Raw genomic sequence first — 26,428 nt, forward strand, 5'->3', positions numbered from 1 at the left:
ACTGAAATAAATCAACCTCCACAGATGCCTGCTTCATCATCCCCTAGCCTAGGCCTCTTTTTCCAGTGTCTGAATGCTTTTTCAAGATTTGATCAGCCAAAATTAAGCATTTATAAGGTCCACTGATCTCACTGGCAGAGGTGAGCACATGCTCACATATGTCCAAGTGAAACTTAATATGTGGCTGGATCATGCTCATAGTTAGGATGCATTTCTCAGGGGTTTCTTTCATTAATTCTTTCCCTCTTCTCCTGTGATACTGAAATCAACATTTCTTCATAACGAAAAAATTACGTGCATGCAGTGCTTCTGTGCAGGAACCAGAAGCTAAGTGGTACTCTGATGAAATATGAAACAGGAAGTAGTAAAAATCATCTAGCTCAGGGGTAGGCAGAAGTAGATCAGGTTCAACTTGCAGATTTACTTTGCAGTAGATCAGCAAGGGTGTTTGGTTCCCAATTGTTCAACAACAGAAACTACAATATTACCTTTCCCATCTGTATTAGCAGTGCTTTTTTGACTCAAGAAAACCACCATTTTATATAGTTCAGCTTGGGAGAAATAAATACAGTAAATGGACAAAAGTACAAAGATTCGCAAAATGTTTAGGGGTATGTGTACCCCTGCGTACCCCCAGAAAAAAGCACTGTGTATTAGGCTGTTGTAATCAGCATCAGGAATGGAACTGTGTGGAAAATACAAAAGCAAAAGAAGAGTCTGGCTGGATTGTAGGCCCATCACGTTTAGCATTCTGGTCTCATAGTTGCCAACCAGATGCCTATGGGAAGTCTGAAAGGAGGACCTGAGCAGAACAGCACTGTCCCCACTCTGCTATTCAGAGGCACACTGCCTGACAGCAAAGGAAGAACACAAAACATATCAAGTAGCCATTGGTAACCTTTGGCTGCATGCACCCCTTACATTTAAAGCATATCCCCTCCACCTCTTGGAAACTGTAGTTTGTTAAGGGTGCTGGGAATTGTAGCACTGCAAAGGCTAAATGCTTTTAATGTGCTTTAAGTATACGCAGCCTCCACGAATTTGTCCAATCCTCTTTCAAAACTACTCAAATTGTTGGCCAGTGTTACATCCTGTATTCCGCTACTGGAAGCAAGTTATATGGGGCAAAACGTGCTCAGAGGCTATCCATTCCAATTGTACCGTCTTTCGGTAAATAGGCAAGGTATGTCTTTCACACCTGGCTTCAGTGTGCAGCTTTTGGGATTTTCGTTGGGGGGAAAAAACCCAAACAGATCCAACAATGCTGAAGGCTGCCCACCCCTTTTGCAAGACAAGCTTCTGGAGTCTGAAGATCAAACAGAAAACACAGTGTGTGTGTGTCTATCTATGTATCTAGGTATCTCTACTTCTCTCCCTCTCCCGCCCCCAATAATCTTCTTGATGCGAGTTACAATACCTAACAGAGGAATTTACCGGGCAACGTGCACAAAATGAAACATGCATACTTAATTTTTAACGGGCGGAGTGCAAAAAAGGAGAAACCTATATTTTTGTGGACCCTCTCCCTAAAAACCGTCCACGCCCGAGCACTAAAAGTCAAGTAACATCCCAGCCAAGGAAGATCACTTTCAGAAAGCCTCGTCTGCACAGAGCTGCATGTTTCCTACAGAAACCCAGGTCTGCGCCCCGCCCCGCAGCCCAGCAATGCCTGAATGAATCTATTCTGTCCATATATATATGCAGGGGGCACTTCAGGAATTCACACGCATCTCCTCTGTGGGCGAGGATCCTTTTTTCGCCCAGAGGGGAGAGAGATAGAGATATATATATACGCTTCGTGCACGGCAGGAAAAGCAGCGACACCGCAGCCCGGAGCTTCCTCTAAGAGTCGGGTGTTTTTTTTTTTTAAAAAAAAATTCTTATTTTTTCACCGACTTCCTTCCTGCTTTTCTAAACTGCCCAAGCTCGAAGCTGAGCGCAGAGCTCCGGACAGAGACGCCCCTCGCCGCCGCCGGTACGTGAGTCCGCCTTCTCGCAGGGGGGCGGGCGGAGGGACACCCACCCACCCGCTTGCCTTGCCCGCGCTCCCAGCCTCCTCCGGGAGACTTAATCCACAACCGGGAAAAGGCGGCCGGGAGCGCGGCTCCCGCGCCAAAAGAGGAAGAAGCGCGCCTCGCTCTGCAATGCAGCAGGGCGCGCAGGCCGTCTCCCGGGGGCGGAGGAAGGGGTCTGCTCGGGAAATGTGGCGGGAAGCGCCCCTCCGGATTCTGCCCTTCGGGAAACCGGCCTGGGGGTGGCCGAGTTCGGGCAGGCGAGGCTGAGGGACGTTTCTCGCCTTGGTGCATTTCTCCGTGGAAAATTCCACCCCACTTCCTGTGCCAGAGCTCGCCCGTCATTCACATGAACTCTGGAGGCCTGGATGCTCATTTCATTATTTTTAGATTTGGGTCGCTGCATATTTTAAGGAGCGCGGGGCCCAGAGGCTCAGGGACTCCTTAAGGAAAGGAAAGGAGTCGCTGCTTGACTTGCTTCTTCCTCCAACGGGCTTCCTGTGTGAATTCAGACAGTTGCTGCTGCAAAGAATAAGGGTGTCTCTGTCGGTTTTTTGTTTTTTTTTAATGGAGTTGAGGGAACAGTTTTAGTCAGGTTGGGGCTTGGGGGTGGGATTCAGTTACTTGCAAATTGAGGTTGCACATTGATAGTGGGTTGGAAGATCTTGCACAACAAAACCTACTTCCGCAAAAGGCCAGTAAGGAAAAGGGTGGGGAAGTCGGGTAACATTTTGCTTTGACCTAACCTCCCTGGAAACAGGTTGGAAAGTTTGCTCATTAAGTAGCCAATGTTGTCTTCTTGCAAACCGATCAGGATGACTTATCAATGAACAGGTTATCTGGAAGCAACAAGGGAAGTATTGAGCCCGGCCAGTTCTACAAGAACACGTGTAGGGGTTCTGCGCTCACTGAGAAAATCTTTCCTAGGGTTCTTTCTGTGTTCCTTACTCCATACTAAAACACAGAGGTCACCATCTGCATAGGCAGGAAAGACAGCATATAGCTTTATTCTTTGATTAGAAATACATGTACTTAGATTAAAAAATCATTAATCTTTCCTCTAGCTAGATTGAGCCCCCAATGAGAGTATGGGAGTAGTCCAAACTAAAGACTAAACAAGTTTTTTTAATTAAAAAAAACCTTGCCCAAAGGCCAACAAGATCTTGGGAGAGGAGTGAATGAGTTTCATCATGGGGTACCTCAGCTGAAAAGGCCCTGTCTTACTTCTTATCTGGAAGAGCCCCTAAAGGCAATAGAACATAGAGCAAGGCCTCCAGTGGCAACCACAATGTGCCAAATAACCTGGTTCTAATGCCCATTTAGGGCTTTATAGATAACAAGTAGCATTTTGAATTGTTTACAGAAATGAAATTGGCAATCAGTGCACATTGAACAACAACAGAGAAATATGCTCTTGTTGCCTTCAATCACCTTCAAGGAGCTCTGAAACTCCTAAGATGTGCAACCCTTTTCAAATAACCAAGTCAAGGGTGTTCTCCAAACCCAGCATGGAAAACGTGTGCCTACCAGCCAGATGAGTCCAAAATTTTCCCTCTTGATACCCTTATTGGGCCTGAATTGCCGTAGTTGAGAACCATTAACTGGTCTCAGATAATTAATTTGGCTCATCCTATCCCCAGTGCATTGCTAGTTTCTGCACAGGACCCCCTTCTTGCTTAATACTTGGCCTGAGGAGGTACGAACTTCCACACAGAAATCACTTACTGAGTCGCAGAAAGACTGAGCTCCTAAACCCTGTTTGCTTTCCTTATGGTAATACCTCTCCCCCTTTAAAATTAGCAAAGCAACTGCTCATCAAAGAAGGCTCTTCCTCCTGCCCTTTAGTGAGCTGCGGTAACCTCAGAGCCTCTGGATTGGAAGATTAAGTCACTTTATGCTCTACTGTATGCTAAAGTTGGTTTGCATAGGATGCCCCCTATCCTATCCCACCTTACATATAATCTGTTGATTTGCTGGACCTTCAGCCTGGCTCTTCCCCCATTCATAGAACAGCGGTTTATGCTAGGATAATGGGAAACCACCTTAAGTCAACTGTCTTATGTGAATACATTGCATTTTCAAGATTACCTCTTCCTTTCCGCCATCTTATGTGGTCACAGTCAGGGTGGTGAAAGCAGCAAAAGTGTATTTCCACCATAATAGGTCTTTTCTCTGCTTTGCCTTTAACAACTGCATGACAGGCAGAAATCCAGTAAGTGAAGCCTCCTCTATCCCTCTCTATCTGCATGTAAAGAAAGGCTTTACCTCCTGAATTGCAGCTGTTAAAAGGCCCCAGATCCCCACCAGGAAGCAAACAATTAGCCTTGGCAATCCTATTTAATATATGGGTTTGGATAAATTGGAAATTAAAGTTTCTATGTTAGCAACTGTGAGTATGTAGAACAAGGGGACGGAAGTTATTAGAGACTGTGAAAACTCTTCATGCTATGTTTGCACCTATCCTTTCTGATATACTTACTCCAGATGTAAAATGGGGTGTGGTGGGTAGTTGTACTTACTTCAGCTGCTATGCTTTTAGTATGAATGCAGTAATTGCCTTATGGATACTTAAAACTGACAAATGAAATAGCAAAGGGGTACACCAGAACAGCAGGGACCTACTTCTTTGCCCATAGAACAACCAATTATACAGCAAAGAATGAGTAACGAGGACTTTTTGTACCAGTTTTGTTGTGCCCCAGTGCTGCTGCTTTAATCTGGATATCTGACTTAAGGGAGTACAGAAATTTCCTTCCTTCTGAGAAATTGCTACTCGTAGTGATCGCTTAAATCTTCTTCCTGCTCTTAAAACTGGTGCTTGCTTTTTATAGCAACAGCCCAGGAATTCTAATGCTTTTGTTTCTTCTCTGGAAATGCTGAAGTACTGCGGTACTATGGAAACAATTTGAAATCTAGGGTGTCAACAAAGAAGAGCTATAGGAGATGGGCAGTAGATACAGAGAGTGAAAGAACTGGTGAGGCAAGCAGACAGGGAGGGAGGGAGCAATCTTTATTTTTGCTTGCTTTGGTTTTTTTTTTAAAGGCTGTTTTTGTTAGAAAAATAAAAGGCAGACAGTAAACTACATGGATCAAGAAGCCCTCTAAGCTACATGGAGTATGAGCCCATGTTTGTGGCCTGTACCTATATTTTTGCAACGTCCCACATTAAAAGCACTGTTTGTTAGCCCCAGGCTTCTATTCTTCTCCTGAGACTATCTGGGCTCTACCTGCTTTCTTTAGATTGTTGCTGTTTTTCATCTACTCTGATGTGCAATGGACCTTTGGAATCTATGCTATGCTGTGCATCATCCCCTTCATTCCTCTTTCCACTAGAAAGTCTTTTCCTGTTCTGTTGAGGTGTCTGCTGTCCAAATTCATGTTAGTAGATGGTCATCATGTGCCACAGCAATGCTGTTTGGAAAGAAACCATTTGTCTTCTTATTGTAACTCCTAGTTGAGGTGGAGCTGAAGGAACAGAGTAAACGTAGTTGGGTAATTTGAGTATGTTGAATCTGGAAATTGCTGTTCCTGAGCTGATTGGTCAACTAGAAACCTGGAATTCAAGGTGGAACTAATACTTCCTGCTTCTATAGCTGGTGGTGCCTGAAGGAAGCAATTAACTGAATTGGGACTTTCAGGTACCTACAAATCAACCAAATATGTACCCAAAGTATCTGACACAGTATTAATTCTTGCAGACTATGTAGTGCTATGAAAGCATATTCATTCTTTGAAACTGGGTTTCTTCTGTGAATTGTTTGGGTATTGGTGATATTTGGTATTGGTGCTTTTCATTTTTTGATGTATTCATTTATTTCACAGTGGAAGTGGTTTGATAGTCATCCCCTTCTCCCTAGACTCATGGGAGCTGTAGTTCTGTAAAGGTGCCTGGGGTGTCTGTGCTCTAACAAGAAATTATTAACATCCGTACCAGACTACAATCACTAGGATGCTTTAGCTAGTTAGATTGGAGTAACACTGATTTAAATATATTTATAGGATGCAATGCCTTGTTGTTTGTTGTCATGGTCTGTAACCCTCCCCACACAATGTGGCTGAAACTAACATTATTCAATCAAAAGTCATGATTCCGCCATGGCCTGTGAAGAACCTGATTCACAAAAGCTCTGTCACAGTGTGCAATGCAGCACATTAAAAAGGTTTTCCAGGCTTTGTTTTCTGCTTGTACATTAAGCCTCTGAGAGAGATCAATGTTAGTATTTTACACACAGGCATACTTCCAATTGTAGTGCTTGCCCAGAAGGGTATGGAACTAGTAGGGTTGCCATACGTGCAGAATCTGCCGGAATACTGAAGTCAGAAGCAGCGGTTTTCTTTAAAAATACAAATAAATGCAGTCAATCTGATCTTGGCATTGACTTTCCGCTGAACTTCAACAGGAACTGAGATTAGGAAAAAACATTTATCAGTAGCATCTTCTGGTAAGAGGTACAGTTGGCAGCTCTGCAAGCGGGGAAATGCAACCATGACAAGAGTAAGTTGATCAGGATCACATCTTGCGCTCATGACTAAGGATTTGACCCCAGATATCCCATGATTCAAGTTTAATATTCCATTCATTAGATTATGACAGTGTTACACATGTACAGTCCCATCCCCCTGCAGACAGGCAAACCAATGTGCACGGGGAAGGGCAGCATCTGACCCACAGACTCTTGAAGGAGCTCATAGTCAAAGGAGGAAATCTAGCTAGAGAGAAAACGAGCTTTTCAGTGTACAGTCGTACCTTAGAAGTCAAAATGGAATCCGTTCCGGAAGTCCGTTTCACTTTAAAATGTTTGAAAACCAAATTGTGGCTTCTGGTTGGCTGCAGGAAGCTCCTGCAGCCAATCAGAATCCGTGAAAGCCCTGTCAGACATTCGGGTTCCAAAAGAATGTTCGCAAACCGGAACAATCACTTCCGAGTTCCTGGGCATTTGGGATCCAAGGTACGACTGTATTGCCCTCTTACCAGTAAGTGTTATGTAATTAAACTGCTTCAACTTTAAAGTTCAGTAATGGTGGGGAAAGGAATCTCACTTGTCATTTCTCACTTGTCATAATAAATGCATATGCAAATTTGTTGGGGAGCAGTTTGGTGCAGGGAACCTTTTTGAGGGCAGGCCATCTATTTTCCTACAGAATTCAGAAATGGACATGAGTTTCTTCTGGTGCTGGACTTCTGCCCCAAGCTGGCTTTACCATGCAACCAGTTAAAAGATTTTTCGAAGGCTCCTGTGGGTGGTTTCATTGCTAGGCTAAGTGACTGATACACATGTTGAGTTCAGAGGCGTGGGTCTCTTAGAAATAAGCAGCTGGGCTGATGGGTTATTAAAATAAGAGGATTATTTTATGGTCCTTTCCTTTTTCACAGTTGCATACAGATTGGTGTTCTTCCATCCAGAATTCTCTCTTTAAGTCCTGGGGTGGACTATTCTAGTCTAGATGGAATCCTAGTCTAGATGGATCTGCCATAGACATAACAATGCACACTCTCTGGGACCAAGCTCTGGAGTTAGTGGGGGAAAGTATAGCAATATGGATGAGTGTCACAGATGTAGGAGTCCACCTTCAAGTCATGCTTTGTCCAGGTCCCACCATGGAGATGTAGAAATTTGTGTTATTGAGTGGAAATAGATTACAGCTGACTTTTTCCTATATGTAGCAAGAGCAGACAGCAGTGCTGTCTTTGGGACGAGGCACATAATCCCCCCTCTATTTTTTTGGGGGGGTAAGAGGTTGTGGTCCCCATTTCACTTCTTGTTGCATCCCTGTATTATTACACGTTTAAAAATAGGAGTGGTGGTGAACAAGCGACACTGCAATTGCCAGCCTCCATGAGTCGGAGAGGGCTGTGATAAACTGCTTCTCAGGAAAAGGCACAGAGAAACAAACCCGACTTGTACAAGGAGCCCTTATGGAGTGAGTGCCGGGTGTGTCTTCAGTCTCTTTTTCTCCCTTTTCATCTCTCTAATGCACCCCTCTGCTGAAGTCTATCTGTTGAGCCTCTGCTTCTCTTCCTTCTCTCTCACTTCTTTCAAGCAGATGTTTCTCTTTGTGTGTGTGTGTGGCCTTTTGGTGCTTTTGGGCACGTGTATTTCTGAACTGGGGAGGGCTGATTTATACTGGACAGCTAGCAAAATGCATTACAACTCAGCATAGCCGTAGTCTCTGCATTACACAGTAATTTGAGTACCCATATTTTGGCGCATCTTTGAATGCTCAAGTGATGCAGTTATGTAATCTTAGACTCTGAAGTCAGTGGCCCTTGTAGATGGCAAAGTGTATTACTTGAAGGTGTGGTATGGCAGGCCGGCTGCACCTTCTGACGGCTGGAGCCCTGGACCTCTGCCCCAAAGTCCTGCCCTGATGTGTGTGTCGTTACTGGTTCTTTATTTGATGGAAATGTGTCTTTGCTATGTGCAATTTACTGTAGTCTTACAGTTTCATAGTTCTGCATTCCCATTCATGCAAATATATCTCAACGTTTGATTTGCCTTTAGGCAGCTGCCTCTTGACATCCAGAACTGCTTGAGGTCCACGTGGGAAGCTGTTTGTGTGTGGCCACTGGGCTTGGGCATTATGGTACAGCAGACTGGTTTTTTTGGAAGCTTGTGGTGGTGTGGTGGAATTATTTGCATTGCAAAGCTGAGAGGCGGCACATGGCTTGCCCACACAGAACAGCCTCAGCAAGATTTCAATTTTTGTTGTCCACCACACTGTAGCTTATTTGTCTGAATGAAGCTTATAAACTACTCTTATCTTTGTCTTCCCGGTAGCACATGCAATCTTGTTTTGCTGCTGGCTAAGTATATTTGGCACCTCTCCTTTTTTGGATTAAAAAAATTGTGGTTAGGAATGATGTATTTATCACATGCAATTTTAAAAGCCACAGGTATACACACTATACCTTAAAAGGACATTCTTTCTCTCAGAGAATTCTGGAAATTGTAGTTTGTGCCTCTCAGTAGCGCATTTCCCACCATTCCTTAGCAAACTACAGTGCCCAGAATTCTTTGAGAGAAAGAATGTGCTTTGAATGCAATTTAAAGGTATAGTGCAGGGGTCTGCAACCCGCGGCTCCGGAGCCGCATGTGGCTCTTTTACATCTTTGCTGCGGCTCCGGGGCAGATACTAGCGAGGGGAGGAGGCGCATTGTGCGCCCCGACACTCCTCACTGTGGCGGGCGCTGTACTGGCTGTGACGTCGCATGGGGGCAGTGCGTGCGTTGGTCACGCACCGTCCCGACGTCACCTTCCCGCCCGCTGTCAGATCGTGGCTCCGGAGATATATTTGTTTTAAATGTCGCAATGGTTTTGCGGCTCCCAGTTGTTGCTTTTTCTTCGGAAATGGGTCCAAGTGGCTCTTTTTGTCTTAAAGGTTGCAGACCCCTGGTATAGTGTGTGTACATAGGCACAGTGTATGCAGTTCAGGAATGGGGAGCTAGCGGCCTTCCAGAAATCAGCATGGCCCAAAAGTCAGGGATGGCTGTTGTTGTTCAACAACATCAGGAGGGGCGCAGGTTCCATATCCCTAGGGAAGACTTAGTTCCCATCTTTTTGGACACAGCACATGGGAGCTAACTGAGCATTCTAAGCTCCCAACCTACCATACTAGAAGAGGTTTGGATGGGGCAGAATGGAGGCCTTTCATGGATTATTAAAAAAAATTTACAGTCCAATCATTTGGAAAAAAGCAACAGAAGAAAAATGTCAGAATAATGGCAATTTGAAGGTTATTGCGAAAATTTGTGTGTGTGTATATAATTTTAAAAGGAGAAGGGCTTATTGGGCCCTTCCAGACTGGTTCTTCTTTTGCAGGTATATTTTGCAACATGTCATTGATGTAATAATAAAGTATTAGTGTTGGATTCATACTGGACTGTTCATGCAGTATTATAGCATTCTTGCCACCTGGAGGGCACTCTTGCACTGTGATGCAACAAAAATGGGACAAAAATCCAAAATCCAGAACATTTCTGGTATCAAAAGTCACTGGATTTCATTCAGATGTTACAGGGCGTGCACTGATTGGTGACGAAGCAATATGAACTCCCCAAAACATACAAGCAGAAACAGTATTAGAGCACTGAAAAGGGGATATGGAGTGGAACTGAGCCACAAAGAGATAGCTGTCAGTCGGTGTAGGCAGTACTAAGCTAGGTGGACCAATGGTCTTACAGTATAGAACAGTTCCCATCTACCTACATAAAATGTAAACTCTCTGGGATTGATATGCAATCTGGGTAGATAGCTGGAGTGTGAACTACAAATGGTTTAAAAACCCTTCATTTATTATACAATCAAAGGACTGTGTAGGATTGTGCCTCTTTCAAGATCAGATCCTATTCTACTCACCAACACAGTTTCAGAAGGCATGGCTAGTGTGATGTAGTTATTAGATTAGAATTAGGGAGACCTTGGTTCAAATCATCCATGCAGTTCACTGGGTTCATTTCAGCTGGCTGAGGATCCGTTGTTAAAGCTCAGTGTGCTTTACGAGTTGAACCTACGGAGTTAATAAGTAAGCAGCACTGATTTTGCATCCTGAGAAACCGGGTTTTATTCTAGGCACTTCTGTTCATTGCCCTGCATTTGTGTGAGGGTGGGTATATAATATGTAATCCATTTATCTATCTATATTTCCTGCATTTTGGAGGTGTGGCTGTGGCAGCTGTCATGGTGAGCTCCTGCACTTCAAAATTTACCACTCCACCCACGTGCTTCTTTCCTGTGCCCCCTCACCTCTCTTGTCCTGTCCATCACAGAGGTGTTCCAGATCTGCCCATCTTGGGTACTCATGAACCCTCTCGCTGTTCCTTCCTCTGTTTTTGCCTCTTGACCTCAAACCACAAGAGAAGACGTGTTCTTCTGGTATTGCAAAGGGAGTGCCAGTTTCAGCCGCTGCTGAGAATGCAGCATGCTGATTTCAGCCTTTCTTACTTCCTCCTCTTTTGGAGAAGTTTCAGTGCTTAACGGCTGCTGCTGCTGCTAGTAGGAGTCTGCAGCCAGGGCATGTGTTGTCATAGGAACAAACCACATGCCTCCTTGCACAGGAAAGGGACCTGGTCATAGCGCAGACAACAGCTATTTTAACTGTTGTGCAGCCAAGAAACTACACGATATTTGCAGCTGGATTCATCGGCATTCTTCATTTAATTTTTTTTTAAGCTTGTGCTATGAGCTCCATCCAGGTATTTCCCCCTCATTCCTTGCTTTTCTTTTCGAACGCCATCTCTAGCCTGTCCTTAACGGAGGCAAAGCCCTATAATTTGCTGCATGGCATATTTGATTGATTTTGATTGTAGGGGAATTGATCAAGGCTGCAGTGGATCTCAGTTGCTGTGTTGCTCAGGCGCTGTGTGTGGTGGGCTGTTCCTGTGTCAGCTCGCCGCGAAGGCATTTGTTCCGCAAAGGCGGCTTCTGGTGGGGTCTGCTGGGTCGCTGCTGGAGCTGTGTGAGGTGTCTTGTTACTCAGAAGAGGATGAGGCTATGTGCACTTAGCAGATTTTTCTGCTTAAATCAGTTCCAGCCTTGCATATAGGTCAAAAACGTTTTGAATCCAGTTGCAATGATCCCCCCTATAAATCAGTTCAACGAGCAACACAGAAGAGAATCCCAGAATTGCGAGCTGCAGGCTTGTTGTATTGATTCCCAGTGGGTGGTCACAGCAACCAGGTGTATCTGAAAACTGGAATAAGGTTTTCAGCCACCTTGAAACTGAATTCTTGGATTGAAGATCTGCTAAAAGTGCAGGGGAATCTCGCCTGCTCAAAACTGACCAGTGTTCACAAGTTGCAGTGGGTATTTTGAGGTTCCACTAATGGAAATGTGTAGAAACCATAATATGCCAAGGGCTATAAATCAGTGGCAGGTTCTGTTTCTGCATTAGTTGCTCTCTGTGATTCCAGCTGGATAGAGGGAGAGGGAAGTGTGTTTGTGTGTATGTGCATGTGTGTATGCATTATATGCTTTATATGTGCTCAGATATGTTTTTCTCCTATATAATATTCTAGAGAGAGAGCTGCGGCTGTGGATTTCTCTCTAGGTAGGAAAAAATATATATCTTTGCTCACTGCCTCAGAACCTGGCCTAGATGTAGACTGTCAGCAGATGGTTGTATTTTATAACTTTTTTTGTTTGGTGCCCAAAGAACCAAGTGCGACTTGGTTTGGTTTATTTAAAAATAAACAAATAATACATATATTTTACAGTTGCTAATCACAGTATTAGATAAGTTCACAGGAGGCAGTAATATTAATGGTTGTTAAAAGCATTTAGATGGCTGTACCTTTGCTCTTTATTGCAGCAGAAGCCCAGCTAAGGACTTAGGAGCCCCACCAGCACCGTGCTTTTACACTCTTCCAAGACCAGACGACCATGACTGAGAAAGACCCCGAGGTGCATGTGGAAGATGATGATGATGAGCTAGATAGCAAATTGAACTATAAGCCCCCACCTCAGAAGACGCTTCAGGAACTGCAGGAGCTGGACAAGGATGACGAGAGCCTTGCAAAGTACAAGAAGTCCCTGCTGGGGGATGGACCTGTTGTGGCAGGTATGGCTCAAGAGACCTCGGTGGGAATGGGATTGGTCCTGTGGCACAGGGGTGGGGAACCTTTTTCGCTCCACAGGCCTGACCTCATGGGCCAAAATTGATAGTGGGAGGGGCTTCCCACATGGCAATCATGTGATACCATTATGATGTCACATGATTGTCAAATTTGGTTTGCTCTGATCTGATCTTAAAAGGGTAATGGGTGGAGGCTTGCAAAAACCTTTGTGGATCTCAACCCCCCTCCCCCCGCTTTGCTTTTAAGTCCTCAATCTTGCACTGTTTTGGCTCTGATTATGTAGCAGGACTAGCATTGTTATGGATGAGAGAATGTGAATAAGTCTTGAATGTGGGGAAAGAAATTATGTTGGTTTGCTATTAAAAAAAGATATTATTATTTTGTGTGGGTTGCTTACAGGAAGATTTGGGTTCTATTTTCAGCATCCAAATACCTTCTCTCTTTGACTAGGGATACCTAGTTTCGAAGCTCAGAGTTATGGGCACTTGAGACCAAAAGGATCATACCTAGCGGTACTGAGAGAAACTCCAGCTGTGTACACACCATACATTTAAAGCACAGAGCCAGGGGGGGGGGAATCCTATGTTTTACCCTGTACAGAGCTATGATTCCCAGCACCCTTAAACTACAGCTCCCAAGATTCCTTCTCTGGGGGATGTGCTTTAAACGAATAGTGTAAACACAGCTTTCTGCTCATGATCCTAGAGATCTGCTGTCAGTCAGGGTTAATAGCTCTAGGTGGGATCCTGCAGCACCTGCTTCACAGAGTATCAGTGCTTCCAATGCCACAGTTTTAGGAGGCATTCGGTACTTGCCTGTAACATGTACGCAGTAAAACCCAACTGAGTGAATTCATGCTTAGCTGCTCTCAGTTGGGGCCTTCGCAACTGTGTGGTTGAACATATTGGAAGGGACTCGCAAGAATTATTTTGGGAAGTGGGGATGTGGGATTGTTCGCGTCGAGCAGAGAAGGGAGCCAGGTATGTGCTCAAAAGGGTTGTTAGGCTGCAATCCTAAGCATATCTACTAGTGGGGGGAGGAAAGGAACAGTTTGTACAATCGGCAGAATCAAATAGCAATGTTCAAGCATGACTGTAGCACTTTTAAGCTGGCAGGAACAGGAATCGTGCGGTTATGCGATTGAATACGCTCTCATAAAAAGAAGAGCAGGAGGGTATTTCAGCATGCAGATAACACTTTGCGGCATGAAGTGTATAGCTTCATCACATGTTTCTAATCCTGGAATGCCTTTATCATTATTATTATTATTATTATTATTATTAGTAGTAGTAGTAGTAAAAGGTAAAGGGACCCCTGACCATTAGGTCCAGCTGCGGATGACTCTGGGGTTGCGGCGCTCATCTCGCTTTATTGGCTGAGGGAGCTGGCGTACAGCTTCCGGGTCATGTGGCCAGCATGACTAAGCCACTTCTGGCGAACCAGAGCAGCGCATGGAAACACTGTTTACCTTCCCGCCGGAGCAGTACCTATTTATCTACTTGCACTTTGACATTCTTTCAAACTGCTAGGTTGGCAGGAGCAGAGACCGAGCAACGGGAGTTCACCCCGTTGCGGGGATTTGAACCGCCGACCTTCCGATCGGCAAGTGCTAGGCTCTGTGGTTTAACCCACAGTGCCACCCGCATCTCCCATTATTATTATTAGTAGTATTCATTAAATTTATTAGTTGTTGTTTTTTTGCAGCAGCAACTCAAAGCAACTTACATTTAAAGCAAACACATGCATTAAAACCAGCATTTTAAAAAAGTGATTTTGTCTGAGAATTTTTGGCAGCGCTGGATGCATGTTCAAGAGGACCCCGGGCAATGTGTCCTTTGTGGGGGAACCCTCCTCTGCTAGTGAGCCCCCCTGGTCTTACCTGGCTATGGTGGGGGCATACCAAGTCATGCTGGACAGCTGGGTCTCACAGTGCCCCAGAGCCATTGCTATCCAAGGGGCGTTGTGATAAAGGAAGAGTAGCTAGATCCAACTGCCTGATGTTGTTCAGAGCGCTAGGTCAAAAATTAAGGAAGGAATGGGGGGTGGGCGTGGGGGCACTAGCTGCCGCCCAAGGCTCTTTTCTACAGTGACTGATGCTGTAGAAGTCTTTGAACCACAAAGGCATAGGACCTTGTTTCCTTAACGCTGACTTACCTACCTTTCCTGTTCCCACAGACCCTACAGTTGCCAATGTGACCGTCACTCGGCTCACCCTGGTTTGTAACAGTGCTCCGGGGCCAATTACCATGGACCTCACTGGTAGGTGAAACTCTCTTCCTTTCACAGCATAAGGCCAGTGCTTTTTTTCCTTAAAAAAATGTTTAGGGGTACTCTCATTTTCCTGCTCATAGATTCACAAAATGTTTAGGGTTTTTTTTTTGTCCCCTAGGCCACATCCATCCTTTCTTAACCCTCCAGGGATCACACACTGGTAGTTAGTGTGACCGCCCTGCACTTTCACATTCATGCAGACACACTCACATGACATGCTGCTCCTCAGCTGATCTATGCAGATTATGCATCATTAGGTTATTGCCCTCTTACCCCTTTCAAACAATTGATCTGATAGTTGGGGAGGGCTGACCAGCCATGGCAAACTTCCTCCCATTCTGTATCTTACTTAATTTTGTTTTCATTCTGCTGTCACTGCAAAAAGAAAATTCAGGTCTTGAGTGGGGGAGGGAGAGAAAAAAAAAGGTTGAGGGCTGATACAACAAGGGACATTAGCTGGTTGACAGGTGGGTGTTGATTGGGGAAAACAGCTTCATGGGCTGAATTGGAAACCGGGGGGGGGGGGCAAGATTGGCCCACAGGGCGGAGGTTCTCCACTCTTGCTTAGTGAGTTTGCAGGTTAGGCGAGACTTGAACTGGGCACTGTGATATCCCAGGTGCCTTATTCCTTTGGACAAATTACGTGTTGTTGTTGGTTTTTTTTTAAAAAGCAAAAGAATTTGCGGATGCTTAAAACAACAACAACAAAGCAACAGTAAAGTGACACATCTCTGTAAGTAGGTCATAGAAACTTTTCTCAGAGTCCTATGAAGTGTACACAGAAGAATAGTTCTTGCCAAGCCCTTTTTGCTGGCACAGACTAGAGCATCAGTCCTTTTTGCAGACTAAATCAGCAGTCTGCTTCACACCAGTGTGAGAGAGTCACGCTTCGCCTTATATGGACTTCTTATCTGAGAGAGGAAGTTGGGGCTCAGCAGAGCTAGGATGCTTCCTCTTCAGCTGAAATCTCTGGGGAGGCAATACCACAAACGGTTTCTTGATTATCTCAACATTATGCAGCCTGTTTTGTGCGAGCACCTAGCCTCCTCTCAAACCCACCTAGCAGCAGCTTCACCCCTTGCACAAACCCCCTCAGTGTCAGTGGCTTTTTGCATAAGAGAATCTCCCAAGGAGTTGTGCCTATTCCCCCCCCCCCCCAGTTAATGGGACTGACAGAAAATGTGCTCATATACACAAACACACAAGTACACAGGCACATTTATGGTTCAGGAATACACCCACCACCCTATTCGCAACCATAAAGTATAGGTATCGTAGGCATGTTAAGACTGTTATCTATGCAACATAAGCAACTCGAATAGTGATTTTCTTTGTTTAAGGAACCTCAACAACGGTCTGTGTAGGGGAATGTTCAGGATCTTAGTCAAAGATGTCGCAGTGCCTCTTCAAACACCGCCCAGGATTCTTTGGAGAATGCTCTTTAAGTTTTAATGTATTTGTTTAAAACAATGTATATGCCTTCATCAAACATACTCCAGTTTACCTTGTGTGAAATCGATGCATATTTGAAGGGCAGGTGTTTAAATGTCCACATGTACCACAGTCCTTCAACATACTATAGTTAGAATAGTCTATGGGTAAATGTGTTCTCTTGTGTCTTGACTTCTTCACAAGATTAACTGGGTGTCTCTCTTCTCTCCCTGACCCCTCTCAGGGGACCTTGAGGCTCTCAAGAAACAGACATTTGTAATAAAGGAAGGATCTGAATATTGCGCCAAGATCCACTTCAAAGTGAGTCACTCTTCTACTTGTGTTTTCTGTGGGTGTCTAGTACTGGATTCTGCCCTCTGCTGATGCAAACCTGTGTACTGGGTTGTAGGTCCACATGTTTCAAACCTGACAGTCTAAATAGTAAAAGCACTGCTAAATTAAAAGTGCATATTGTGCAAACACAGCAGTAGTCTGTACCAGGCCAAAATGGCTTTCCACAATGCAGGCTCTTGCATTCCTAAAGCCCACTGCTGGGACTGGTAGTTTATTGAGTTTATATTGTTATTCTTTAATGTATTTTATTGGAATGGCAAATGTTGCAAATCAACCAGAGTGGTGCTCCCCACCAGAAGAACAACATATAAATGTTTTAATAGTTGTCTTTTCAGAAAAGTTTTTTACAATGTTTAACGCTTTCATAAAATCACCCTTTTTTCAAATCTCATTACTGTGATATTGTGGTACTTCATGGGGAATTTTACACTTGTGCAAAACTGACTTGAAGGTGCATTTGGAGAAAGGCTTAAACTCAGTGCTTTTTTTCTGGGGGGACGCAGGGGTAAGCATACCCCTAAACATTTTGTGAATCTAAGTTTGGCCTCATTGAGGGCAGTATTTCAATATGAGTAGGAAAATGAGAGTACCCCTAAACATTTTTTTAAAGAAAAAAAGCACTGCTTAAACAGCCTACCCAAAAGCAGCAAATCAAGTGTGTGTGTCTGGGGGGGGTAGGTTTGTGTGGTATCTGGAAAAAAAAGTAATTGGTTAATTTATATGATGACATATAATTAAATTGCATATGCAAACCCATTACTAAATCTGAGTGAGTTTATCCAAAAAAATTACACTAAATTTATCATTCTAAAATGTAACAAAAGCTATCAGTTTCTCACCTTGATCCCTGTGCTGGCCTAGAGTAAACTTCTCATGTAAAGGAGTTTCATTATTGGCAAGCACCTCTTACAGCTGCTTATGAGGAGGCACTCTGAAATTGAGTAGGGTGGGCTTTGTTCATCCTTGCCATCTCCCAACAGCCAAAAAGGGTGAGGGATGGCAAAACGTTGCACAAGCAAAGAGGAAACAAGGAGGGAAACATGGAATAAAACAGTCTTATTACCAAGGCAAAGGGGGCAGCAGAAGCTTGAATGATGATGCTTTTGTCTTGCAGGTAAATAGAGAAATTGTATCTGGCTTGAAATATGTGCAGCACACTTACCGGACAGGGGTGAAAGGTAAGTAAAAATGAGCTATTTTTTTTCTTCCTTAGCAAATCTTCTTCCCACCACCCTGCAGACTGTTCTCCTCTACTGCTCCAGCTCACCTAATCCCACTCACTTTCCCATGTATTCCCCGTCACTTTCCAAACTGCAAAAATTCCATTTTTTTATAAAGCTGAATTTGTTGTGTTAGGGCAACAGACAGCTTTGATCAAAATTAAATGCATAAACTTAAAGTTTGGATATGCCCTTGGACCCCTCCCACAAAATACTGCCAGTTTGGAGGCAACCTAGTTTATGGAAAGAGCATTACAATCCTTTCTGGGCTATTTTCTGTGCATGGTTGCAGAGCAGCAGCAGTGTACACAGGACTCCCTCAGTACAGGCTGATGCAGCAGAGAAACTGCAGAGCTGAGCTGCTTGTGTGGCTGTCTCTCAGCAGCCTGTGTTTGTTCTCTGCCTCTGATGACTTTCTTGCTGGCTGTTCTCTCCTAGTGGACAAAGTGACATTCATGGTGGGCAGCTATGGGCCACGGCCGGAGGAATACGAATTCATTACACCTCTCGAGGAGGCACCTAAAGGCATGATGGCTCGAGGAAACTACCGCAACAAGTCCTTCTTCACCGACGACGACAAGCACGACCATCTCACCTGGGAGTGGAACTTGGCCATTAAGAAGGAGTGGACAGAATGAGCTCCACCTCGTTTCTCCTCCCCCTTTGCTTCCTCCTGCCTCTTGCACTGTTCTCCAGGTGTGCCAGTCTCTGGCTCCTGCATGCCACGCTTCCTCCAACACTCCCCAACCTGGCCCTTTTACTGTCACAAGAAATTCTGTTTTAACACAGGCCTTGGGACAGACTCTGTCTCTCCTGCGCTGAAAAATAATCCACAAGGAATTAAAACTGGGACAAGTCATCCTCTCTGCTTGCATAGGATCAGTCCTTGAAGTGCCTTTGCTAGGAAGACGCACAGATACTAACCCAACACAATTGCTATCTAGGTTGTCCCCATTTAAAGATCTATGGTCGTTAGCCTAGTTTCCTTGCAGTCTGTATTCACTGGAAACATACTTGCCTATGAGTGGATTCTATCTAATTTCAGCTTGTTTTTTGTGTGCGGAAAACTTGCCTTTGAGAGTAGCAGGAGACACAGTTCCTGCCCTGGCCTGTGAAAACGTCTGTGTCTTTGAAAATAAAGCCAGTTTTGTCCTTTGCTTCCGAGTGTCTCGTATTTCATATAGTAAATGGATTTGTTCCGTCCTTTGCACATGCAGAATGTCAAATATATTCAGATCTACAATGAATTTTAAAAATAGATCCGAATACTTTCGTGGGTCGGTATTGTTTGACTTAGGGTTTCTCCCTCCCTTTTACTGAAGCATATTTATTGAGAGCTTACACTCCGCAAGGTGCTGCATGGAACATAGATATGACCTAATCCTTGTCCAGAGGGCGTGGTGTTGATGAGATACTGTTCTAAGAAGGGAGGACACCTGTCATCTATCTGCATCATCTCAGAAGAGGCTTTCCTCCACCCTTACCTGGAGGGGATGCATACCTCTTCTGAGACTAGGCAAGCAGCATTTAAGAGCACATAAATAATGACTTTCCCCTCAGAACTGTTGCTTCCATTCCTATAGAATATTCATGCAGATTTAATCAAGTAAATGCATTAAATTAAACTACTGAGATACCTTTAGCTGAGTGAAGCTCAATTAAAGATGGTTTGGGGGCAAGCAGTGACAACCCTGGAGTGCCCTGGTTGCAGAATAAGTGGGAGACAAGGCACTGATTATAATAAATAAGGTCTTTCTTTGTTATCTTCGCTGTGCCTAGACCACTATGAAAAAGGGAGTCCTATTGCCAACAAAATGAGGAACAGAACACTTGCAAAAGGAAACCTCCGGGAGCCTCCTGTCCCTGAAGTCTCTTATCGTGGGAAATAACAGATCTGAACATACCCAGGTGTTTCACTCCCACATCAGATTCGGGACAGATGGCAAGTCACCTTTCCGATGTCTGGCTCAAAGCAGGGCTCGTGGCAAGGAGAGAAACGAGGCAAGGCAATGAAAACCTCTCTCTTGCAGCAGTGGTTCCTTACGTCCCTTCTCAGTTGTGTCTTCATGTTGGGATGTGCTGAGAAGGAGCCAGCACCCAAAGGTAAGGGAGGAATGGCTTGAATTCCAAAGAGGTGGTGAGGCTGCGGGGATTGACACATAGAGTAGGAGGGCTCATCCAGATCGAAGCAGCCATTCTAGCTGAGGTACTGCTGCTCCCAACTGAGAATGTGGGAAGCATTCTGAAGGCAGCCATGAAGGCTCATCGCTTCTGCCTGTGAAATCTGATAAAAACTTTCAAGGAGGGTTGGGTACAGTGTGTTTGTGTGCGTTCGCTTGGCTGTGAAAAGAGGCTGGCTATACCTTCCTCTACTTCTTAGGTACTCCTGAAGATGCAAGAAAACCAATACAGTTGGAGGATGTTGCAGCTGTGGCCGCATTTGTCAGTGCAGCTGAGGTGGTTGTCGTTGGATTCTTCCAGGTTTGTTGAGATGACTCTGTGGCTGTAGACTTAAACTAGACAGGCCTTTCATGCTGGGCACTCTAGCACAACCTCCTTACAACCCTGTATTATGTGGAGGACCGTGTAAAAAAGAGTTGCTCCCATCTATGGCTGTTAAAATTTTGTCAGCATAAGTACCATATTTTTTGCTCTATAAGACTCACTTTTCCCCTCCTAAAAAGTAAAGGGAAATGTGTGTGCGTCTTATGGAGCGAATGCAGGCTGTGCAGCTATCCCAGAAGCCAGAACAGTGAGAGGGATTGCTGCTTTCACTGCGCAGCGATCCCTCTTGCTGTTCTGGCTTCTGAGATTCAGAATATTTTTTTTCTTGTTTTCCTCCAAAAACTAGGTGCGTCTTATAGAGCGAAAAATACGGTAGTTGGACTTTTGTGAGCAGTGACGGTGTCATAGGAGGACAATATAACACCTTAATGCTGTCTGGTTCAGGAAGGAGATTGTGGCTGTAGTGTGAGCACACAGTTCCAAAAGCATAAAGGTAAAGGTACCCCTGACCGTTGGGTCCAGTCGCAGACAACTCTGGGGTTGCGTGCTTGCTCTATAGGCTGAGGGAGCCAGGTTTGTCCGCAGACAGCTTCTGGGTCATGTGGCCAGCATGACTAAGCCGCCTCTGGCGAACCAGAGCAGCACACAGAAACGCCGTTTACCTTCCCTCCAGAGCAGTACCTATTTATCTACTTGCACTTGACGTACTTTTGAACTGCTAGGTGGGCAGGAGCTGGGACCGAGCAACGGGAGCTCACCCCTGTCGCGGGGATTCAAACTGCCGACCTTCTAATCGGCAAGCCCTAGGCTCTGTAGTTTAGACCACAGCGCCACCCGCACCCAAAAGCATAGATACCAAAATTATCTTGAGTACATAGTTTTCTCCCTCCTCAGTTCTCGGTGTGTTTTCTGAAGGCCATTTCTCACATTTATGGCCAGCATCAGTACTTGACATCCTCTGGCAGCTTCCAGGGCCCAAATGACCAAGTAAGAATCAATGTTTGTCATGACTTCTCCTCACCAGGCAGCTACAAGCTGCTGCTACTACTATATCCCCCCCCCCAACACTATAGAACACCTGATATATTGACACTGGAGCATTGTAGGAAATTAAAAATGGAGTTGTCCAGTGCTAATGGGAGGAATGTCACTGCCAAATGGGGGTGGCGTTTCCTGTTTTGCCACAACAAGAAGTGCTGCCGCTGTTGCCCTGCACCAATTGTCCTGCTGCTTCTGCCACTGATTTCTGGTGGGATTGTGCCAATTTCCAGTGAGAGCTTGCTCTCCAAGTGTTGCATGATCTCACTGGAAATTGGCACGATTGCACCGGAAATCAGCACTGATGCCGCTGCTTCTCTGCCAGAAGAGTCCCCACAAAACAAACCACCGCCAAGACTCAAATAAAATGTGTACAAATAGAAGGCGCCTTCAAATGGAGGACTGTTCTCTGTAAAGTAGGACAGTCAACAATCCTAGCAGTAGCTCAATGGACTTACTAAACATTGTGCTGTACTTCAACCGAACATGGCACTGCTATTGTTAAAAATATCACTGTCTCTATAAATACACTGTACAAATGTGAAGCCAAGTTTTCAAAGGCTTGGAATTTGGTTCGTCCAGCTAAAGCCCAGTTCATTAATCACTGAATACTCAAAAGCGCTTTCTTCCTCAGATTGAACTTACCAATGTGTTTTCAGTCCACACTTCTGCTTCCACTCTAGAACCAGCTGCTCAACAATAATAATAAAATGATGAAGAGGCCTTTGTTTAATATGAGGTCTCTCTCTTCTACCCCTGTTATTTTCAAGCCAACTTCTTTTCCCCAATTGAACCACATTAGCTGTAAACTTGGTTTCAATCTCACTTTCGATCTCTGAGAATTTTAACTTGATTGAAGACAGTTTCAGGAAACATGTTTTAAAGGGCCAACTGTCACTGTTATTTGAGATGTAGAAAGGATGCAGAGCAAAATTATCTTAAAATATTTGATAAGTTGTGCATTTCTAGCCTCTGAGCGCTACCTCATTTTATACTGAGAGTCTCTAAAGATGCAGGGAGGATTGGGACGGAATGGGTCAGAAAACAAACAGCTATGTGTGGTTCACTAACACCTTGGCATCCTTTTTGATGGTGGCAGGGAGAGATATTTAATGTGTTTTAATGCCTACTCTTTAAGTACCCATGAAACAGTCTTAGAATCTCAATAAGTAGATAAAGATCGCTGTATTGGCTCCAAAGGACAGAAAAACAGGTGGTATCTCCCAGTGAGGAAGTGCTGTCGTCTACAGTCTCAGGGCCTAAGGTTCAACAGAGCACAAAGGAAAGTCAAGCACTCTGCACTATTTAAGGAACCTCATGACTTTAGCTGCATCTGGTTTATAATTGCAGCCATGGTAGCAGGAATGTATTGCTCATTCTCTTTTAAATACAACAGGTGACCAGTCTGGAAGGTCATCCAGAATATTCATTTATTGAGGGATGTCCAGTAATCCTTCTCATGGAATACTGACTCATGCAGAATAAGGGCCACTAGAGAAACCTGTTTAGGAAAGTTTTTAATGTTTGAAGTTTTAGTCTCTTTTTAGTGTTCTGTTGGGAGCCGCCCAGAGTGGCTGGGGAAAGCCAGCCAGATGGGTGGGGTATATATAATAAAATTATTATTATTATTATTATTATTATATTATTATTATTATTAACCTGCACGACTACAAGTAGCCGCTAGATGTCAGCATCCTTCACTTAAATTGCAGTGGAAAGCCAAAGCCCTGAAGAAAATCTGAGGCAGCGAATTCTGCCTACAGAGCTGCTTTCTTAGTCTTTATTTAGTACATTTTCCTGCTCTATTTTACTCCATCCCCCCCATCCTCCATCTTTCTCTTTTTCTCTCATTCTACCTCTTTAAGGGTACAGCTACACTATAGACTGAAACGGCTTTGATAGTGTTACAGGGTAGTCTGGATGACTACTCATGGGTCCCCTCCAACTTGTGATCCTGTATTTATGAGCTTAGAATCTATAAGAAGAAACCTGCTGAACCAGCCAAAGAACTTCCTTTGTTAAGGTAATGGCTTCAGCTGGCCAGCTAAGTACTTCCATTTGCATGTCCAAAGAGTGAGCTCTGTTGCCACACAGACTAATGGGCAAGACTTCCCATCTTACCTGGATGCCATCATAAGAAGGAGAACAAGAAGTCAAACGAAGAGGACTGGGCGTGAGGTTTTGGCTGACGCTGGGAGTTGGAGACACAGAGGCTTGTCTTGTTCTGTGCTGAACTCAAAGCTGTGGCTTGAGGCATCCATGGAAGCCAATCTCAGGTTATGTGCCAGAACCCCTTGACTCTCACCACTCAGAGATTGGGGTGAATGCAAAAATATTTATTCCCTACGTACCCCAAAGGTTCAATGAGATGTGCAGAGTGTCTCCTCATGGACAATTTCCAGCACCTTCCCCAGTTTCCAGGACTCTTTGGGGAAACCCTTCCACTTAAAACTGGGTTTATAAGTGATATAAATTTGTAGCGTAGGATTGTGGAACTCCCTCCCATTTTTTTTCATTCTCTTTCTTCCCCTCTCCTTTTCAGGATCCAGAGCGACCAGAACTTTCAGAATTCCTTAAAATGGTACAGGATATGCAAGATGTACCATTTGGGCTCTGCACCTCCTCTAATGTTCTTTCCCATTATAATGTCACAACAAACACCATCTCCCTCTTCCGTATGGTAGGTTTTTGTTTTTTCGCTTGTAGTTCTGCTGCTTCCAGCAAACAGGTCAGTGGTGGCTGATGCCCATTGGAATTGGTAGAGTAGAAGGCAGGGAGGCCAACAGCAGGTGGCGCCATAACCAAGGACAGGCCAAGCCAACTGATTCCAGTCTTTAACCTCAGTATAGAACTCAGTAAAGAGTTCTATAACAAGCAACACTGAGGCAAGGAGGAGGAAGCTGAAAAGCCATTCTACCCCCCTGCTTATAAGTAAGAAGGCAGGAAGGTGGAGGGTGGCTAAGTCATACTAACGTTGGTGAACAGGGCTCTATTCACCCCAATGAAGAAGCCTTCACTGATCCAGGTGCTGCTGTAACTTGGTGTGTTAACTGGGTTCTCTTCTTCCAACAGTCTCTTGGTAGAAATCAATATTATACTCAGAAGGAGAGGCTAAGTCTTTCCAAGAGCAACAAAAAAGACCTGGAATGCGCTAGGTAGGAATGTTGGCCCATGAAATCTGTACGCTCTACATACAAAGCATGAAGAGAACAACCCCTCCTCTCTTTCTTTTAAAGGCCAATGGAATATTTTGGAAGGACTTTAGTTCAGCTACAACTTTGCTAAAATGAAGATCAAAGGCTTGCAATCCTGATTAACATATGCCCAGTAACCATAGACTTGTAGACTTTGGCAAGATACGTATGACTGTCTCATTAAAAACAAATTCATGTCAGCTGCCCTGTGGCAATTACTAGAACCTCTACATCAGTGTTTCCCAACCACTGTTCCGCGGCACACTAGTGTGCCGCGAGATGTTGCCTGGTGTGCCGCGGGAAAAATTAAAAAATTTGAAAGATTTTTTTTTAAGTCAAATTTTCGATTGGGGCGCCGTCACTAGATGACCCCTGGGGTTCCCTCCCTCCCTCCCGCTCTGCGCCTCCCTCCTCCTCCTCCTCCTCCTCCGGGGAGGCCCTTCCTGGCTCTCGGCCAAGGCTTGGCGGCTGCCACTCACTCACTCGCTCGCCCACCCGTCCCTCCATCCCTGCACCCGGCCTCTCCCCCTCCGTCCCTGGCGCGGGGGCTGCCGGGATCCGTAGTCCCCTCGCCCTTGGGCTCCGCGCCCGCGCGGGGTGCACAAACTACGTTTCCCAGCGTGGCCTGGCGGGCCGGGCGTTTTGTTTGAAGCGCTCTTCTCCCGGCCATGCAATGAGCGCAGCGGCGGCCGGGCGGGCAGGGGCTCTTCCGCGCAGACCCTGCGCAGCCTGCCTGTGCCCCCGCGGAGATCGGGCGGCAGGATGGAGCCCGGGGATCCCCGCAGAGGCGGAGCGGCGGAGGCGGAGGCTGCCCCCCAGGTAGGGCTGCGTCGGGGGTTTTTTATTTTTGCAATGCTGCATCCGCGCCAGAGGGGACGCATCGGACTGCGGGGAGACCCCTTGGCGTGCGTGCAAGGCAATGCATGCGTGCAGGCGTTGCATGGAGTGCAGTGCAATGCAATGGCAACGCGGCGCCCTGCATGCATGCATGCAACTTCCACCGGCGCTCCGGACTTGGCAGGTGAGGGGGGTCCCCAGTGGGCGGCAGAGAGAGCCAGGAGGGCGAAGGGGAGCCGGGGGGGGGAGCAGCGCTGCTCCCCGAGCCGAGCCCGGGGGGAAACTTTGGCGTCGTTGCGCCGGGTGTTGGAAGCGGAGGCTGGCGGGGGCCCCTCACCTGCAAAACCTGGTCGCCTCGCATATATTTCGTGCATTGCATTCATCGCCCGCTTTCTCCTCCAAGGAGCTCCCGGGGGCACGCGTGGTTCTCCCCGTGTTATCCTCGCAACAACAGCCCTGCGAGGTGGGTCAGGCGAGTGGCCCAAGGGAGCACCCAGGGATTGTCCTGGCAAGGTGGGGTGATTTGAACCCTGCTCTCTGCCCGGTCTTCGTCCTCATTTAGCCCCCACATGTGCATGACTGTGCATGACTGAGGTTTTCCCCCCTCGTCTTGGCTATGGTGTGAGTCTGTGCTGTTAATTAATGGGGTTCTGCCTTCGGAGAAGATGAGCCAGCCCTCAAGGAGGCGATTATGTGATTTGCTAGCAATTCATGTCCCTCCCGGCGTGACGCTGCGCGCTGACGTCACGGGGCTGTAATGGTGGTGTGCCTCGAGATTTTTTTCATGAAACAAGTGTGCCTTTGCCCAAAAAAGGTTGGGAAACACTGCTCTACATAACACTTGACTACTGCCTTGCTGTTCTAAGATTGAACGGTCACACGCATCTGACTTCCCTGTGCAGTGAGAAGGTCCAGGGGCGCAGAACTTAAGCAGAGTTTGATTTCTTTGGATCAAGAGATCAGTGGAGCCGCATAGTGTGGATACGGGTCATC

The 26,428-nt window shown here is 45.5% G+C and overlaps 2 protein-coding genes and 1 long non-coding RNA gene across 7 annotated transcripts in view; 2 read left to right on the top strand and 1 right to left on the bottom strand.

Annotated features, from left to right (window-relative positions):
- The first annotated feature begins 1,810 nt into the window (after window positions 1–1,810).
- ARHGDIB (Rho GDP dissociation inhibitor beta) lies at window positions 1,811–19,018 on the top strand. 4 transcript variants are annotated; one of them, XM_082241338.1, is made up of 6 exons: window positions 1,811–1,975; window positions 12,324–12,569; window positions 14,761–14,844; window positions 16,532–16,608; window positions 17,756–17,819; window positions 18,300–19,018. In XM_082241338.1, exons 2-6 carry the CDS (start codon window positions 12,392–12,394, stop codon window positions 18,497–18,499), a joined length of 603 nt encoding a protein of 200 aa, XP_082097464.1. In that variant the 5' UTR covers window positions 1,811–1,975; window positions 12,324–12,391; the 3' UTR covers window positions 18,500–19,018. The 4 variants fall into 4 exon arrangements, with proteins under 4 accessions (XP_082097464.1, XP_082097462.1, XP_082097465.1 ...); XM_082241336.1 differs by having other exon boundaries at window positions 1,812–1,975; window positions 12,321–12,569; XM_082241339.1 differs by lacking the exon at window positions 1,811–1,975 and adding an exon at window positions 7,821–7,934 and having other exon boundaries at window positions 12,321–12,569.
- On the bottom strand, window positions 8,383–10,899 carry LOC309542512. Its single transcript, XR_014224274.1, has 2 exons — window positions 9,422–10,899; window positions 8,383–9,079 (listed from the first exon to the last, which is right to left on the bottom strand). It is a non-coding gene; the product is annotated as an uncharacterized lncRNA (long non-coding RNA).
- A 641-nt stretch (window positions 19,019–19,659) lies between the features above and the next one.
- ERP27 (endoplasmic reticulum protein 27) overlaps window positions 19,660–26,428 on the top strand; it is a 28,438-nt gene continuing 21,669 nt past the window's right edge. The window contains exons 1-3 of one of the 2 annotated variants that reach the window (XM_082241334.1): window positions 19,660–19,964; window positions 20,242–20,342; window positions 23,947–24,084. In XM_082241334.1, coding sequence (XP_082097460.1) covers window positions 19,820–19,964; window positions 20,242–20,342; window positions 23,947–24,084 — 384 coding nt within the window. In that variant the 5' untranslated portion in view covers window positions 19,660–19,819. The remainder of the gene's footprint in view (window positions 19,965–20,241; window positions 20,343–23,946; window positions 24,085–26,428) is intronic. The other variant, XM_082241335.1, reaches the window with a different exon arrangement.

This window comes from Podarcis vaucheri, assembly GCF_965113315.1.
Source record: "Podarcis vaucheri genome assembly, chromosome: 10".
Lineage (NCBI taxonomy): Eukaryota > Metazoa > Chordata > Lepidosauria > Squamata > Lacertidae > Podarcis > Podarcis vaucheri.